We start from the raw sequence: 17728 nt of genomic DNA on the forward strand, positions 1-17728 counted from the left end.
GAAGAGAATCTAGGTGGACAACGCTATATAACCCTTGGATGTGGGCAGGCGTTGAACGGAGACAAAACATGGAAACAAAGAACCAAGTTTCGCAAAAAAGCCGTGATGAAGGAAACCCCCCCGCGACTGGCTCCTCTGCCACCGAAAAGCAAGAATCCCTTCGGCACCGGCCTACAAAACTGTTCCAGACGTGCCAGCTCTTCTCTTTTTTGAATGAAACCACCACCGATATTTGCCACTCAAAAAAGGCGGCGCATGTCGATGTGTATGTGCAAACACTTGAGTGAACACCTGCATACGGACGTAACGGTATGTGCGGCAAATCCCCGATTCGTGTGAATGTGGAGTAAACGCCTTCTATCCCTCAACGCGAGCAACTACCCATGAGCAAACGCAATCATGAAGTCTAACCCAACCCCAAGGCGCTTGGTATGGCAAAAATGAAAGAAAGACAAGCCACCCTAACACACAACCCTGCTTTATACATATACGTATTGTAGAGAAGGACGACTACTCGAAGACGTAAGACAACTATACAAAAGTGCGTAAGTTTATGGATTGAAGGCTTTTTCCCGTTGCAATGGCATGGCAGCTGTTCGGTCACCGGCTCTCCCTCGCGATCTGCTTCCCTCTTGGCAAATTGTGTAACGCAAGGCAACTGTGTAGGAACAACACTATTCGAGCATTCAAGAGACTGTTGTAGCATTTCAGATCGGCAGACCGCCTCCGCCACGTCCGCGAGGAATCCCGATGCCACGGAAATTTGAAAAACTCAACGGCGATACCGTTGATGAGAAGGTCGGTTACGCAGCATGTGGCGACCCAGCGTGCGAAGCGGAGCTGGAGCGTGCTCCGCAGTGAATTTCCCGTCTTGTAGAGACATCTCGCGGTCCGCCAAGAATGCCTGGAAACAAGGCATGCGAAATGGAGCCACAAAAGCCTTGAAAAACACGAAAACTGTTGTGATACAAAGGGACAAACAGATGGATGTCGCGGGCGGCCAGAGAACCACCGAAGCGTGTGGAGTGCATGTGAAACAGCACCGAAATGAACACGATGAAGTAGCTTTCTCCTAGGAGGAGCAGATTCACAACAGAGGACGAATAGACAGGTCACGCAAAGACGGAGTTCTGAGTTCTGTGGTGCATCCAGCCTCACAGGGAGAGGAAGATGGGGTTACCGTACAACAGACAACGAAAAAACAAATGGGTTTCAACGGGCATCCGTTCTGCTTCACCGTGGCGAGATTACCTGAAGCAAGGTGTCAACCGCCAGACCGAAGATCTGCATGCTCACGCTGGCCACGTAGAGCGAGAGGACAAATGCGCACAGAACCGGCGGCGCGAGAGAGGAAAGTTGACTGAAGATGCTCGGAATCATCTGACAAGGAAAACAGACGCGCGGACGAGAGAGGAGGCAATACGACCGAAGACAGCCCGCTCAACCGAATGTGGTAGTGAACGATGAATATTGGATTAAAAAGAGGGAAGAGCGAGCAAACCGAGGTGCCGTTCATGCGAGAATGACCGATGGCGCCTCCTGAAGCACCCCCGAAGAACGGTTGTGCGACGGCAGTGCAAACTGGAGACGAGTACAGAGGACGAGACACGTGCTCAACCGCAGAACAAGCGCTCGTGCAAGAAAAGAGAGAAAAAGAAGGGGCACTCACTGCAAAGAGTACTGTGGAGAGATCTTTCTTACCGGTAGCAAGGTGTACGTACACCAGGCGACAATAATGGAAATCGACAGCTGACAAATCATTTGCAGCAGCCATCCGACTTGCCACACGAACGCGGTCGTTACGGGATTCCTGTCAGAAATGAACACGCCCGGAACTCATACCCCTTTTGAATCGTATGAGGAATATCTAATTCGCTGCGGGAGTGCCGAAGACCTCTCCTCGGCCTGCGTCATCTGTCTGAGACCCAAACTACCTCCCCGTCTCCCCTCTATCGTCCATGTTCCGCCCTCGCGTGATCTGTCGCTACTCGATTCTCCGTAAAAACATTCTGCCTCGGCGGAGCTGCTCATGAAGTCTGGAAGGTGGCCCTGGGCAATCTGCGGACCTTTCTCTCTGTGCGCTCTGTTCGGCGTACTCTCTACTCACTACGCTTTCTCTTGCTGCGCGTTCGCTGTGTCTCCTCCCGCGCCCAGCTCTTTCTTTCTCGCGCGAGCTCGCTTCACCTGACTAGCAGCGCTGGGCTGCTACCACCGCCGGATTGGGGTTCGACTTTCATTCTTGCCTCTTGTCTGCTTTCTCTCTTCTCTCTGTTTCCTTTCGCAGTCAAAACTCACATACCGCGTTAGTGTCGCCACGGCAGTCCACGACGCTTGCAGCAGCGGCTGCCCCAGCAAGGCAACGAAGACAAACGCCGTGGGCGTCACGCACTTCACGGGGGCGTACAGAGAGGCGAAGCAGTTGGATAGACGGTAGAAGCACCTGTCCGCACGACAAAAACTAGACATATAGCCATGATTTATGTGCTGTGAATGTCTGCGCGTTGTACGGGCATGCGACCGTCCCTGCGAAGGGCCCCTCGCCCCCCATGCCTTCCCGGCAAAGCTTTGGCTCAGGATGTCTCTAGTTACAATGCGCACGTTACTCTCAAGACAACCTCCTATATCGCCCTGTTGCTATAGGTATAGCCGCCAACATCGGCATGCATTTAGATATTAACATATATCCACACATACGCACATATGTATATATTTGAATATGTTGTTGGCCGTCACGCATGCCTGCGTAGGCATGCACGACGAACTACCTCCAAGTAGATATATATATATATATGTTATGTAGGGATATATGTATCTATCTGGTAGCTACGCACCGATACGCTTCCGCTGCGGCTGCATTTCGTCATTCTGCGTCGCGTCTCCCTCTACACGAAGGCCATATTCTCTACATGCAGGTGGCACAAGAAAAATCTGGTCGCGTGCGCATCCAAACACGTAGAGAGCGGGTGGCGCATCTGACGCCTGACTGCAAACACGCACATATCTACTAGTGTATGTGTAAACGTACATCGAACATTGCCTGCAGCACGTCTTTCACTTCCCATGCGTATAGACACACACGCAGCTAAGCTCTTCAAATTGTTTAAATGCATTGACGTGTGGCACGTCATTTCCACTGCGGTAACACCGGCTGTTGACTTTGCGGGTTTCTCACCTCCTCCAAGCGGACTGGCTGCGCCGCACGGGGCGGTGGCGCGCCCAACTGAGTGTGAGCTTCATGATCTGAACCGCTGCGCGTCACCAGACACAAGAGACGACGCAAACGCCTCCTCTAGACGACGGCGCGCCAAAACTGAAGAGGCGCAAGAGGGATAGAGAGCAGCTTAGACTCAGGCGTTGCCGGGGAGACGGAACACCTGTTTTTTTCAAGAGTGAGACCTACTCGAGAGGACCAGTCCGCCGAGAGCCGCAGAGCCGAGGTGATACCAGCAAATCACTTTTGCTGCCTCCGCCGCCTTGACCTTCAGAAGCTCTCGTCTATCTGCGGAAAAGTGGGAAAAACCAATGCACACACATGCGCTCGAAAATGAACTTCTAGAGCCACGTAAAGATCCTCTTCGCCTCGTCGTCCTTCCGGCCTGGCGAGGCGCTGCGCGCCAGGCCCCAGCGCCCCGGGGAGCGCCGCGAGCAAGTGGATTGCACATGGAAAATTAAAAAAATAACATGTAAAGAAAGCGCATATACATATCTCTATCACGCCGGAAAGAACCCACATGAGGATCCGTGATAATTCACTTTTTCGCTTGCGGCGTCTTCCCTCACCCGACATTTGGCGGGGCATGAAGTACCAGGCGGAGGCGTAGTAGGCGACAATCATCCGGCAGGTCGCGGTGAGGAAGGCAGCCGTCCACAGCGCCACAAACAGGAGCGCGAGAAGCAGCGCAGTTGAAGACCAAGAAAGCAGCGGCAGCCGCAACCAGGGGCTAAGCGAAGGAATGCACGTGGCGACCGGCAGAGTAGGAACCGGACCTGGAACATCGCAAAAATCAAGCACCTGACACGTCAGGCTTGCGCCTTCAGCTCCGTCGACAGCTCGGCTGGCGATACGCTGTCTCCGTTCTGTGTCTCCCTCGCTGGTAGGCGTCTCGCACCCCTAGTCGTCTGCCACCGCACAACGGACGGCAGCGAAGCACGCGCTCACTACATATCCTCCGCCGCACGCAGCGCCTCGCGCTTCGGCTGGCTGCTGACACGCTGTCAGGTGTCCACGTGAGCGTGCAGGGGTCGCAGTCTCCCCTTCTGGTGTTTTGCAGCTCGCTCTCGTCCGCCTTTCGCCTCGCGAGAGACTCCGCTGAACGAAGCTATTGGCGCCGCAAGCTCAGCGGCGATGCTGCGTTCTCGCTTGCCGCCTTGTGCCACAGAGTTGGGTTCGCGTATCAACATGTAAGGCAAAGCAGGATGACGCTCACGCTCTTCACTGCTCTCTCGGGTTGAGCCCGAATACCCAGCGATCTAACTCGACACCTATATGCATATCCATATACACATATATGTGGGTGAACATATATATATATATATATAGCTGTTTGTGTGTGTACCGCGGTACAAATCACAAGCGTGTAGGGGCGGAAGCTGCGGCCTCTGTCTCCGCCGCGTCCCCTCCTGGCTGTTGCGATTCTCACCTAGAGCAAGCAAGTGCGATACCGCCCCGACCGCGAGGGCGCCGTGCGAGACGAGGGCAGCGCCCGCGACGAGAGGGAGAAGAAGAAGGAACTTGGGCGGCGCCTGCTGGAGCAGCATCGCCGCGGCCGTGAGAACCGAAGTCGAGAGTTGAATTTCGTGCCGAAAGAAGACCGCGCAGAACGCCACGAGGAGCGCCGCAGCCCCGCAGGCGACAGCACCCAAGAGATGCGCGACACCGGAGGCGGAGGAAAGCGAGCAGGCGACCAGCGCAGAGCCAGACGAAAGCGGAGGGGAAGACCACGACGCAGGCTGCGCTGCCAGGAGGGAGCCAGAAAGGCGCGCAGTCTCCAGGAGAACCGACGGATCTGATGGGTGTATGTACACCGGAGGCACAGTCGTCGAAGGAGAGAAAAGGGAGTTGGAAGACGTCGCATACGCGCGGTAAAATGCGTACGAAGAGCCGATGAGCAGAAGCTCTAAAGCCATCACCAGAACGGCTACCACGAGATGTGCTGCATTCTGCAGCAGCCACATGAAGAGGTAGCCGAGCACAAGCGCCGCGGTCGGCGCAGCAATCAGCTGAGCGTAGAAGCAAACGCACACCGCAAACGCACATACAAATATATATACATATATATAGGGAAATACTACGTTAAACGCAGCCTCAGTCGCCAACAAACAATAAAAATCACATATGTGGAAAGTGAGGACACGTGAGCGCGTCGAGACGAGCGGCTTGGGGACGCAGGAGGCACCGGCGCGCGCCTCGGTAGGCGTTCTTCCACACGCGCGTCTACACACACGTATAAATAGCACTGTACTTGGGCAAGCCCTATATATTCTGGGACGCATTAAAGCCCGCGTGAGTGTACGAGCTCAAGAGGGTAGAGCAAAAGGCAGGATGCCTCGCGACGCCACGCACGTAGACGAACGTAGCGATCCGCAGGCGCGTGTAGAATGGACGGGCGCGCGCAGCAACGTGCCAGTGAGGGACCCGAAAACGGATGAAGCAGCTTTCGCACTGCAAAGCGACTGCTTGCGCGGGAAATTCGGGTGAAAGAACATGCCTTGCAGGGTGGCATCGCTCACCACAGGCCAGGCGATATCGAGGTCGGCGACCCATCGAATCCAAGACGACAAGAGGCCGTGGTCCTTCGCCCTTCCGTCGGGCCCTACAAAGAGACAGTAGCGCCGCAGGAGCAGGGCGGCCGGCGCCGCGCCGTACCACGTGCAGAGCCCCGCGGCCTCCGCGTCTGGCGGACAGTCGCCCTTCTCGCGCGCCGGCGCAAAGTACGCAGGGCACTTCTTCGTGCAGACCTGAAACCGCGACAGAGAAAGCGGAAGCGGCAAGGCCATGAACAAAGAGAAGAGGAGGACATAGCACCCACGAGAAAACCGTCTGGCGGGGACACATGTCGAGTTGACGCCTCCCCTCAGAGGGTCTGGCGCAGTCCGAGGCTCCACTGGTACCGGCGACCATACACAGCTCATCGGCATAAGCTGCACTCCTCTTGCTGCCGTGACACACACACGCGCGTTTAAACCGCAGAGAAACCGCCCGTCAGGTCTCCATGCCGTCGCGTATGTTTCACGTAGTCTCAACAGCACCGCGTACACGCATATGTGCGCGCAAACGAGCCCAATGCGAGCCAAATACGCGCCACCTCTGCAGCTGCGCAGGCCTACGAGCGAAATGCAAATAAAAATATATATATGAGTGCAAACGCGCGGAGAGATGGGTAGGCGCTGGTGAAGAGACTGCCTGTCGGTGCACATCGATAGAGAGGGCGTGTCTTCCGGCACGCTCCTATCGGTGCTAATTCCTCGATCACACACAGATGTCAATACACGTAGACCTTATTCGAGAGCTGTAGATTCACAATCGGCATCTACGTCGGCATCTACGAAGATGCTGGCAGGTGGAGGCGGAAGAAAGAAGACGAGGTACATGCACGCAGGCGACGCCCAGCAGACGCGGATCGCCTCCCTCAGCTGTGGTAGCGATTTACCGGGATGACGCTGCAGGCCGAGAGCTCGGCGTCGTCGGGCGCGCTGGGCTGTTTCTTCGCAGGCCAGTAGACGAGCGGGAAGTCCTCCACACCCTCGTCGTAGCCGCAGACGCGGCCGCGCCAGTCGATCCCCGAGGAGAGCCGCGGCAGCGGCGAGGGACTGGGCGCGAGGCGCAGTATGAGCGCGCCTGCGACTGCCAGCCACACCAGCACAAAGAGGCCCAAGAAGAAGACGTCTGTGCACCTGCGCGTCGGCAGCGGCCCGCCGCTGACGTCGAGGGGCGAGCGCTTGAGAAACGGATGCTCCCAACTAACGTACCAGTCGGAGAAGTCCTCCGACGACACGTAGCAAAGAGCCGACTCTGCGGGGGTCGACGGCGGAGACAGCGAGGAGGCCGAAGGATGGCGACCCGACGCCGCGCCGCCGCGAGAGCGTGCGGGAGAGAAGGCTTCTCTCGTGTCTGTGTGCGCCGAGCCGCGCTGCGCGGAAAGCAGAAAAGGAGAAAACGACGAAGCGTCCGCCGCCGCCGAAGAAAACGCCGAAGGCCTCGCCCTGCCGGTGAACGAGGCGTTGTCTGGGTGCGGGGGATCGCGCCCCAAGCCCCCCCAGGGCGCGGAGGACGAAGAGGGGAGTGCGAACGAGGAGAACAGAGAAGACTGCGCCATCTCTGAGGAAGACGGAGAAGGCGAGAACCTGTCATGCGAGGCTGGCCCGTCGGCGCTTCCTCGCATGTCGGCAGAAGAAGTAGAGGGCGGGATATCAGACGCAAGTCGCGGCGGCTGGTAGGTGTCTGAGGCACCGAAACGCGAGAGGAAGCACAAAGGCTCACGGCACACTCAAAGACTTCGAGGCGCACCACGGCTGGCAGCCGCCACTGCAACACTTCATACATCTATACGCCGACACACATAAATACATATATAAATGTACATATACGTAGATATAAAAAGACGTGTGAGCCCCTGAAGGTGCACTGAATGCTATGGCACGCAGAGCTATACGCGTTAGAAGCAACCGTTGGCGTGGAGGCATGGGGAGGAGCCTTACGGGGTTCTGCATCAGAGGGGGATTTTGGCGTTCCGGGAACGTCGTCGCCGGCAGCGAAGTAGACGTCTCCGTCGTCCGCCAGCTGCCCCAGGCCGAGTGCTGTGCTTCGCCCTATAGTTTCGGGCCCGGCTCCGCGGGCGCTCCGACCGCGTCCGCCTCCCCATCGAGACATTCCGGTCCTCCTGGCGTCTGCCGAGGCCCCCCAGAGCGGCGCGTGGCCAGTCGCCCCGTCTCCGCCTCCCTGGCCGCCGGTCTGGAAGGCCGAAATCGTCGAGGTGTGGGTGGGTGGCGCCCCCGAGTAGAGGCCCACATTCGGATAAAACAGCGCACTGCTTGCTCCGTCGTAGCTCGTGCTCGCCAGACTGCGGACGCTGCTCGCTCCGAGGACGTGGACGCCGTGCGGCAGGCGCGGCGCGGGCCCGAGCCCCGCCGCGGGTTCCGCCCAGTCTCCGTCGGAGACAGTCGCGCCCGGCGAGCCGAGGGAGGCCGAGAACGGGTTCGGCGCTCGGTCTAGCTCCGCAGCGGGGCACACCACCGATGAGACAAGCGACGGAGGCGGAAGCAGGCTTCTGCCCCTCGTGCTGGGCGCCGTCGCGCCCGCCGACGGCCCCGTGGGGTGGCTCCGGAGCCAGGGCGCGTCTCCGGCGCCGCGGCGAGCGCGGTCGGCCGGAAAGGAAGGAGACGGCGAGGAGGAAGCGAAAGGAGGAAAGTCTGCGGACGAGGCCTCGGGGTAGGAACTGCCACCCGCCCCCGAGGAGGACGCAGCGGAGATCCGACGGGCGCGGGACGCCGAGGGAGACAGGGAGGCAGAGGGCGCACCTGGGGAATCCTGGAGGCCGGAAGGGTCGTCGCCCCGATCGCGGTCCCGCGCCGAGCTCAAGGTGTAGGGATAGAATGACATTGCGCCTCAGCGAAGAGCACGGGACTGGAGCACCAAGGAGAGGAGCCGAAAAGGAAGGAAGGCAGCGGAGGAGGCGTCGCGCTGGAAACGGCGAGGGCGTCTCTCCTCAACCTCGGGGAAGGAGTTTGGCGGAGGCACCAGCCGGGAGGTACGGGAAAGCCGAAGACGGCAGATGGCGGAGAGCGGAGACTGAAAACCTCAGGAGGCCTCCTTAGGCAACGGAAATCGCGCGCGGAAAGAGAATGGAACTGGCAGGATCGGCGCAGGAGCGAAGGAAACACGCGCGGCGCGTCCTACTCACGTGGAACGCGCGAACGATGTGGTCGCGGAACGAGCGCATAGGAAGTTCAGACGGAAGCAAAGTCAATAAACACGTTTGCTCGACGACAAGAATTGATGTTCCGCCTTTAACTACGGGGCGGATCTCACAAAATGACCGAGGTAGCGGCACACCGAGACGCTCTCCTCGACGACAGGGCCGCCGGAATACTCAAGATTTGGTTGAAGCAGAAGGTTCAATCGGAGTAAAAGATGAGATGAAACTTCAGCTGGGAGAAAACATTTCCAGCGCTACGTTGTCTTTGGCGGGTTCTGGCAACTCCGAAAGACTGCGGACGTTACACAGAGACGAGACCTCGCGCGCGGCGAGACAAACGCTGCGCGTGGTCAGGTCTTCCAGAGGGAACGCAGACCTCCGGAGAAAACGTCTGAGATGAAACTCCGGTCCTCGCCAAAAAAAGGTCACGAGGAAAAGCCAACAAGAAGACGCCGCTATCACCCAACCTTCTCCCTGAGGCACCGTTATGCAAACCGCTGCTTGTCAGAGGTATCTTCTGCGGCGGGCCAAGATACCCGGCAACGCACGCGCCTCCTTTCACAAAGAAACGGCTGGGAGAGGGCAGCCAACCCAAAGATGAAGAAAAATTTGCGAAGACAGAGGAAACAGCGACTCTCTGTGCACGAAAGAAGCGTTAGATTGCGGATAAAAAGGGAGTTCGTCCCGCGTGCGTGCCTCAGTGTCTCAGACACTGGATAGCTACGAAAAGGAGAGCGGCTGGCGCCATGTTTTTCGAAACGCTTTCGGTAGAGACCTCCTCAGATGTAAGCTGACACCGACGGTCTCTCGTTATTCTGCCCGTCCAAAAAGAACGGCAAACACCGCGTGTGCGAGGACTGCAACGCGACGAGGTCATTTCCCGTGGCTTCACCAACTCCGTTCAACCCCCGGCGAACTCGTCACTGCCTCAGACAGAATCGCTAAGCTTACAAACTGTACGAAGGAGGGCTAAACGTTGGTAAAATTAACTAACGACCCAGGTCAAAAGAAGGGTTGGCGGTTCTGGACAGCCTTGTGCGGGCGTGGGAATTACGCACTGTTGAGCGCGACGCTTCAGGACATGATCTACGCGTATCAGTTTCACGTGAGCTAGTGACAAGAAGCCTTGTGATCTAGGAAATGGCAGTCTTTTACGAAGCGTTCAGTAAGACTCTTCTTGGCGACGCCCATGTAGTTTGGGGGTTTGACGGGGTTTCTTTTATATGGTAGCGAAGCGTGAAACTGTTGTGCGCGACAGGTCATACCGTTCAACTTGCCAGTGGGGGGGGGGGGGGGGGGGGCGGGGGGGAGGGAAACTGCCTGTTCACGCGATGCGTCGCGCACGTGTATATGTACTACTTCAGTTCCCTCCACATCTATAGAAAGTCATCTTATCGGATGTGTACCTGAGGAAGCCCCGCAGCAGCTACTTACGCAGGCAAGTAGTAACCCTACGTACAATTATGAGACATGCGGGTTTCAAGCACGCCCTCCTCGTATTAAAAGTGTTGGATTTCCATATCCTACTACATTAAGATTATTCCACATCGGTTATGTTCTAGGCGTAATACATGGATTCCTGTTCTCACTCATCTTAACAGCGAGAGAAAACTACTACTCAGTAATCAGTAGCATCGTATGTGGAGCCAGATATATAGAATATAGTTCTTAGCACCAGCATTGGAACCCATGAAGACGCAAGTACCAAGGAAGTTAATATACTACTAATTCCTAGTACTGCAAGACCTCCGATAATCCAATCAGTTGCCTCTGGATTTAACACCATCAAGCTAGTTGAAATTCATCGAAAGCAGCCCTCCTGATGTCCCGATCCGTCCGCGGAGCTTAGAATGAGCCACGATCGATATATGGTGAACCGCGGCGACTCCTTCAGCATCAAACCTGCTGCGCAGCCAGAAGGCTTTGCACCTCCCTTTGCAGTCAGGCGTTTCGGCCCGCCATCTCGAGATCAGAGCGGGGATTCATCATAACACAGGTTGAATCCTAACTTCCACCTACAAGAAATCTTTTGCACCAGAACGCCCGCCGCGGCGGATAGTCAAGCTTCTGTTGCGGGGCCACGACAATCCGCAAAAGTCTGAGGCAACGAAGCCAAACAAATCTGTAGCGAGCCTCGCAGCCTTGTGAGCGCTAGTTTGTGTTCTGTTGACAGATACGACGTGCATGCTTCACGTAACGAACGGGTATGTACGCCCACGGCCACCTGCTGGAAATTCCATGTGGCGGACGCGGCTCTGTTAAGGTTCCACGAGTGGGCACTGCGTGAAGAGAGCAGTTGCCACTAGGAAGAAGAATCGAAGACATATCTGGGCCTCATGCAGACAGATCCGGTGGTGCTGTCTGCAAGGAAGAGGGATACCCCTGACGGAGACACCGGCATTCGAGCTGTGCCCCATCGTGTAGTTTACCGGGGGTCATTATGGATGAGCTCTGTGTTCTGGATGCTGCGAATACTCGCTACACCGGGCCCCTGCTTGCAATCTATTTGAAAGAAGAGGCTTGACAGTACAACCTAAGTACACTGTATGCTTACCCTAGCCCCGGTCAAGCTAGGGAAGAGTTAAGTATTGTCCATGCGTACCAGGCGTAACCCGTTTTGCTCGTCCGGAAAGCTTTTCTTCAGTATGCCTGCAGTTGAAGAAGGAACAGCCTGACATGGATGATTAGCCTCTCTAACGTGATTGCCGCCTAACCCGGAAATGGAACGGGATGTTCGTTGTCGGCACTACTTACGCGCTCGTCTGCGTATCAGTTCCTTCTGGCTGATCCCACTTGACGCTGCACGCTCTGCCATTTCAACCAGGAAAGGGAGGTAGCTGTAAATACTTTGCACTCGCTGATGCTGCCTCTGCAAGTGACGAATGCCGTCGATAGCACCGTTACAGAGCCACCAAGTACGCGTTGACAACCATGTAGCTCGGGGTGCCTCCCGTCCGTTTCAACGTCTCCCTCTCTGCTGAAAAAATCGACAGCCTCCAGAGACATTGAAGAACCCTCAGAGGGGGGGAGGGGAGAATGGTTGACTTTGCTGCACCTCATACCACCTGAAATCTCAATCAAACGAACGTGGTCTCCCCTTGCGGAGCCACGGAGGCCGCCCGTGCCCGTGCAAGAAGCTGCAGCGTCTACCTGAGAGTGCAGCGTCAGCGCAGCGGGCGTGCCTGACTGTAAAGCACGGCCTGGGCTCGCATCATTTCAAGTGCAGCTGGGGTTTCCGGTATTTTCTATTCGATGTTCCGCCGCCGCGCTTCGTTTGGGGGGAAGCACGCAGACTCAGACACGCTGTAACTGTCTGCACCGGATCTGCTGAGTGCCGAACCTCGCAGAGGCGGCTGCTGTATTTGATTATTGGAGGTTCGTCCTCCCTGAGACCAGAGAAAAAAAAACCTTGCTTCATAAAGTAGGTGGTGGCGGAAGCGGCTGGCCGCGCGACGTAAGAATCGCATCTTGCCTGCTGCAGTCTTTGGTGAAAATAAATTGTGCGGGTTCTGTCTTTTGAACCGAACGCCGCGCAAGTCATGCACTCTTCAGTTAGCCGCGCACGCGTGGCGAGTGATTGCTAGACTCTCTGCCAGACAGCATCGCGGCCTCGTGCTGATGATGTTGCGCGCGCAAGCGTCCCGCGTTGGCTGCGTGCTAGCCCCGGCAGAGTTTGGGGCAGACGTGTAGCTAGACATAGGAGTCTGAATTGTCCTGTCATTATTTTACCTTTGTTGGTTTCTTTTCGATTCCTGCACGTTGCACATGTGGTGATCGCGCGCGCCACCTGTGTCCCCCTAGGAAACCTTGCATTTTATTCCTCCCAGACAGCAACGGTGTGAAGACCTGGAATCTTCTCGGCCCTCGTTTCCTTCCCCCTGAACGTCAGTCTGTCACCGCTTTCCAGAGCAGAAAGACAGCTTCCCGTTTCAGAATCATTACTGACGATTATCAGAGAAGGCAGTTTGGTTAGCCACATCCAAGTGCACCGGACACCAGCCTCGTTCTCCTCAGCAATCGCTCGCCTCAGGTCACGGGCCGCGAACCCGCGTGCTACGGCGTGAACGCTTTCGATGAGCGAACACAACCAGACTTTACGCAGGACGGACGTCTTCCGTGAGTGCTTGAAAGATTGAAGCATTGCACAAGCGACGGATTTCTTAACAGAAATACGGTTTTTTCATCACAGAGGAACACGATTTCTTCTCCGGCTGAAGGACACATCGACGACTCTGCCGCCAATACGCGCCGCCACGCTTGAACCGCTTACCACCCACCTGGCTTGCAGCAGAGAGCGCTTGAAGAGGCCAGTCTGGTCTACGGAACGCCTGGTTCTCCTTCGAGTGCTGGTCACTTTTCCCCGATTTTGAGCAGAGTGTGACTTCTCTATCCAAGTCTCCGGATTTCCTTCCCTCAGTTTCTTCATCTGCCGCCAAAACCACCAACGAAGAATTAGCGGCGCGGACGTCTCTGTCGCGCTGACAGTACGATGTATGTCTAGAAGGCGGTCCGAGGAAGGCCCAAATTTCCAACATCATCCGCAGAAGCGACAACATCTTTCTTCTGGTGTCTAACCGGAACTTTCTGCACAGGAGCAGAAAAAATTTGCGTGAATTACTGCAGCGATCTGCCGTTTGAGTGCAAGTGGGGTGTCGTACGCGGCGAGACCTCTGACGCGCCCTCCGTGAGCTTCACACAGCGCAGTACCTAGACTTGCTAGCACGGCTGGGTCTGTGCTGTTGTAGCTTCTGTGTCTGATCTCTTTCTGAGTAGGAATCGCTTTTGCGTGATTCCCTTGTGGCTGTCGGTCGTAGAAGGCGGGAGCTGGAATCATCGGCGGAGCTTTCCACGGCCACTGCAGGCCAGCTATTTTCGCAAGTGTGTACGACAAAGCCGAAGCGCTGTTTCGAGGGGTGCACAGACACGGCGCTCCAAATCGCGGTTGGCAGGCGAGCTTCGGAATCTTCTTTCCAGCAAATATCGCTCTCTGTTTTTTCTTTCTGACATCGAAATATTTCTTCCCTGTTATCTCCAACGAATCATTTTTTCTACTCGGGGAGGGGTCTTGCTGGGTTATTACGGGGGGCCCTCCATTGTACTACCTACACGCGCTCCCAGGTCTGCGCTAGGGGTCTACCGGCACGTGAACACTAGTCCTTGCTTACTCCCCGATAAAATCGTTGTTCTCTCTCTATAGAGACTTAGACGATTGACAAGGAAGTCAGCACTCACTTCGAATACGTTTTTCCGGCTTGACAGTTGTGCCCTGTTTCTCGGTGGACGAGGTCACAACCCGGTCCACCATCGAGACATGCGAATTGCTTGTTCGCCGGACGCGCGAAGGATTCTGCATCGAACGGAAGAAAATCACATTTCGAACAAGTCACCGAGCTTTCCTTCTCATCGACCCCAGGATGATTTCCGGCAGCAAAATGGAGGAGCCTTCTCGCGTGTGTGCCCCACGGATCCCTTCCAGGGCCGAGGGAAACGTCAATGGCGAGGCCAGAAAAGACAGGATTTTTGCGGACCAAGGCGAACAGTTGCCCGCGGATTTCTTTGGTGGAGACAGTGGACTAGATCAGCAGGCCGTCGCCGGGGCCCGACTTGCGTCGGCGCCGTCGTCAGCACCATGCTACTTGAAAATGCTCATCAGCAACCAACTTGCCGGCATGATCATTGGCAACACCGGACAAGAAATCAAGCACCTGAAGCAGGTCACCGGCGCGAAAATCGTAAGTCTCCAGGGCCTGTAGCTTGCGTGTCTACGAGGATCGGTCGATATCAATGTGCTACGCCCCCTGTATGCCGTATCGATGCGGGTGGGACGGAATCGCGAGTCTGTTTCTCGGAGTCTACGTATTCCAAGGTGATGAGGAGGACGGAGCTTTTCTTGCTGTGGATCTGCACGGACTCATTGCTTGTTTGTCCCATTTCTTTGTGTCGCTTTTCACTGCAGGTTCTGTCCCCGCACGGTATGTACTTCCCCGGTACAACCGAGCGGCTTGTCGCGGCGGAGGGCACGGAACGCGCTGTCTTCCAAGTGGTCGACTGGATTATCGATCGTCTCCACGACATTTCCCTGACCCCAACTTCCCAGTCCTCCACCTGCGCCGAGCTCTTGCGTCCGAACGCGTCCCGCGCGGGGGGGCCGGCAGCGCTGCAACCGCGAACCCTGGCATGCAAGATATGTGTGCCGCGCGCGGTGATTGGAAGCCTCATTGGAAAGAACGGAGGCTACATTCAGTCTGTTCGTTTGGCCACGGAGGCCAACATCAACATTTCCCCCCTCTTCGTGACCGCCGATGAGGCTTGTGCCGAGCGGATCGTCACAGTTGAGTCGCATCGAAAACAGAGTTTGAGGACAGCCGTATTCACGCTCGCTCGGAAAATCAATACACACCCTGAGAAAGCAACGTGCAAGCATGTCTGCTACTATCGCAAACTGAACTTTGAGTCCCCACATCTGCCCGCTGCGAATGAGAGAGAGAACCGCCAGGCGGGATCTCGGGGCAGGAACCAGCAGAACCTCTTCCCCTCGAGGAATGCCTACCTGGATCAGTCCTCCGCGAACTCTGCTGCCAACAGCAACGACGAGACAGACTTCTTTGGGTCGTCCTTCGGCGCCAATCCACATGGGCCGCGCAGCTCCCTCTCGAAGATCGGAGGCATGGCGCCTCGGCACGACGACTTCAGTGCCTTCGAGGCGTTTTCGTTGGCACATGCCCGCCATACCTCGGGTCAGCAGCAGCAGTCTTCCCCGTCGCTTGCCTCCCTCGTCTCGCGAGTGGCAAGTGTGGCGGGTGGCGAATCATTTGCGCATTCCCAATCGCAGCCTTCGGTCGACTCGTCAACGGCTGTCGACAGCGGTAGCGACGGAGTCATGTCGCCCGCACGCAGCGACCACATGGGGCAGATGGCGCCTGGTCTCTTTGATCCGCGAGCAGAGTTTTTTGCTCAACAAGCTGGCGTCATGCAGAACTCCCAGAACACGACCACCACCACAGTCGTCGTGCGCCGAAGCGCGATGAATGCCAGTCTGCGGGGCATGGCGGCGGCAGATGCCGTAACAGGCCAGAGGCTCCTGAAGCAAGTCGCGGGTGAAAAGGGCGGCAGCGGTGGATCTCCAGATGCAGGCGAAGACACAGGTGGACTAGATCTCGCTCACGACGCGCCGTCAACAGTCTGCAGCACAGCGGCCGGCAGTATGGCGCGTCTCGCCAGCATGCTCCAGAGTATCCAGGAGGAGTGTGAGCAACAGGAGTGGAAGAACATGAGTTCGAGTGTGTCGGATGGACAGCGCAAGGTGTCAGGCTATTCGCGGTCAGGCTCCGGCTCCGACGTCGTGAGAGGCTCGACTCTGGACGCGAGCGCTCCAGAGTTCTTCCCGCTGGCGTCACGGACTGAGGAGCTACTCGGCGACGGGAGAAGGTTTATCGCCAACGCCGCAGTGCCCACACTTGCAGCCTGCAGCACGGCACCAGCTTCTGTCGTGGTCTCCGGATCGAGTCAGAAGAGCCATGCGACTGAGGTGGCGACCGCCGATCGTCCGCAGCTCATCGTTGCACATACAACCAGTGCGTCAAAGGAAGAGAAGAGCGCGGCAGTCAGCGGAGTAGTCTCGGCACCGACTGCCGGTGCTTTGGCGGGAGCGGTGGCGCGTACTCGCTTTTCCGGCCTCGCCGAGTGCCTCGATGATAGCTTTATGGCATTTATGAAGATCTGGACTCTTGCGCTTATTTTCGGCGCCCTTATCGCAATCGCGGCGAAATGTTTTTTTGTGGAGTGGTGAGGGAAGTCTGCGGTCGTCTCAGACCTCCCCTGGATGCTTGACACGAGGGAGGATGAGAGGAACCACCTTCCAAGGAGAGGCAAGAGCCTCTTCTTCATTTCCTTGAATGAAGATCACGTACGCCATTCCTCAGATTCCTGTGTGCACACTTGCCTGCGGGGATGCAGTCTCGTGAAACACCTATGCAAGTACCAACGACTTTTGTGTAAATGTTCGTGCTTGAATTTTTTTTCGAGCGTGAAAGCGTTCGGAGGACCAGAAGTGTGTTGTTCTTCTGTGGAAGGTCCTCCGCGGAAAACTTGGTCGGATTTTACACGGCTGAGGAACCGCGTCGGGAGAGGCATTTAAAATGATTGTCTTGCAGCTCGAGGGAGTGCACGTGAAAAGGCGTTTCCGCTACGCGTGCCCCGTGTGTTGTTTTTGCGTGCGCGTTAATTTATTTTATATTGGAAATCTAGTTTACAGCTTCGATGTGCTCGATGCGTGTGTTACGTCGTGTACAGATACCTGGTCCATCCGGAGCAATAGCAGCTGTTCATGTGTGACTACACGCCTCGCGTTTTTTTTTCTGAACCGAAATCTGCAGCCTTGTCCAAAACGCATGGACAGCAAGACACGCCGGAGGACGCTGCTGCGCCACGGTTGCCAAACACGTCCCCCGAGCCGCTGCGGTGCAGCGTGCCGCGACTGCTGTCGGGGTGCAGCTGGCGTTTGAGTGGACGGTATCGTGGGAACGGTAGATAGCACAGTGAGACATCTTTCCGGCCGGAATCCATACGAGACGCAGGGCGACATATTCATAGGATCTAAGGTCTTCAGGCAGAACTGTACCCGAGCTTAATGGGCGTGAATGCTGTAGCGGTGCGAAGCCTCGCGCGAGAGGCCTCAGGACAAATGAACTTGCATGGCGTAGCACGGGCGATAGAGCGTATAATTTGTTTGGGGATCTGCTTGCGAAGGGAACATGATGTAGCCTCTCCGAACACTTTGTTTCGAAAAGTACGCTTGCGTGAAGCTACAGGAG

General features: G+C 56.5%; 2 protein-coding genes across 2 annotated transcripts; one reads left to right on the forward strand and one right to left on the reverse strand.

Annotated features, from left to right (window-relative positions):
* Positions 1-772: 772 nt before the first annotated feature.
* On the reverse strand, positions 773-8599 carry BESB_047160 (uncharacterized protein; the record flags this gene model as incomplete). Its single annotated transcript, XM_029363167.1, has 11 exons — positions 773-904; positions 1252-1380; positions 1702-1810; positions 2300-2440; positions 3173-3248; positions 3401-3499; positions 3781-3987; positions 4641-5220; positions 5731-5958; positions 6651-7441; positions 7699-8599. The coding sequence occupies 11 exons, from the start codon at positions 8597-8599 to the stop codon at positions 773-775; spliced, it is 3393 nt and encodes a 1130-aa protein (XP_029220533.1).
* A 5748-nt stretch (positions 8600-14347) lies between these two features.
* Positions 14348-16704, forward strand: BESB_047170 (uncharacterized protein; the record flags this gene model as incomplete). Its single annotated transcript, XM_029363168.1, has 2 exons — positions 14348-14647; positions 14872-16704. 2 exons carry the CDS (start codon positions 14348-14350, stop codon positions 16702-16704), a joined length of 2133 nt encoding a protein of 710 aa, XP_029220534.1.
* Positions 16705-17728: the final 1024 nt, after the last annotated feature.

This window comes from Besnoitia besnoiti, chromosome III (assembly GCF_002563875.1).
Source record: "Besnoitia besnoiti strain Bb-Ger1 chromosome III, whole genome shotgun sequence".
Classification (NCBI taxonomy): Eukaryota; Apicomplexa; class Conoidasida; order Eucoccidiorida; family Sarcocystidae; genus Besnoitia; species Besnoitia besnoiti.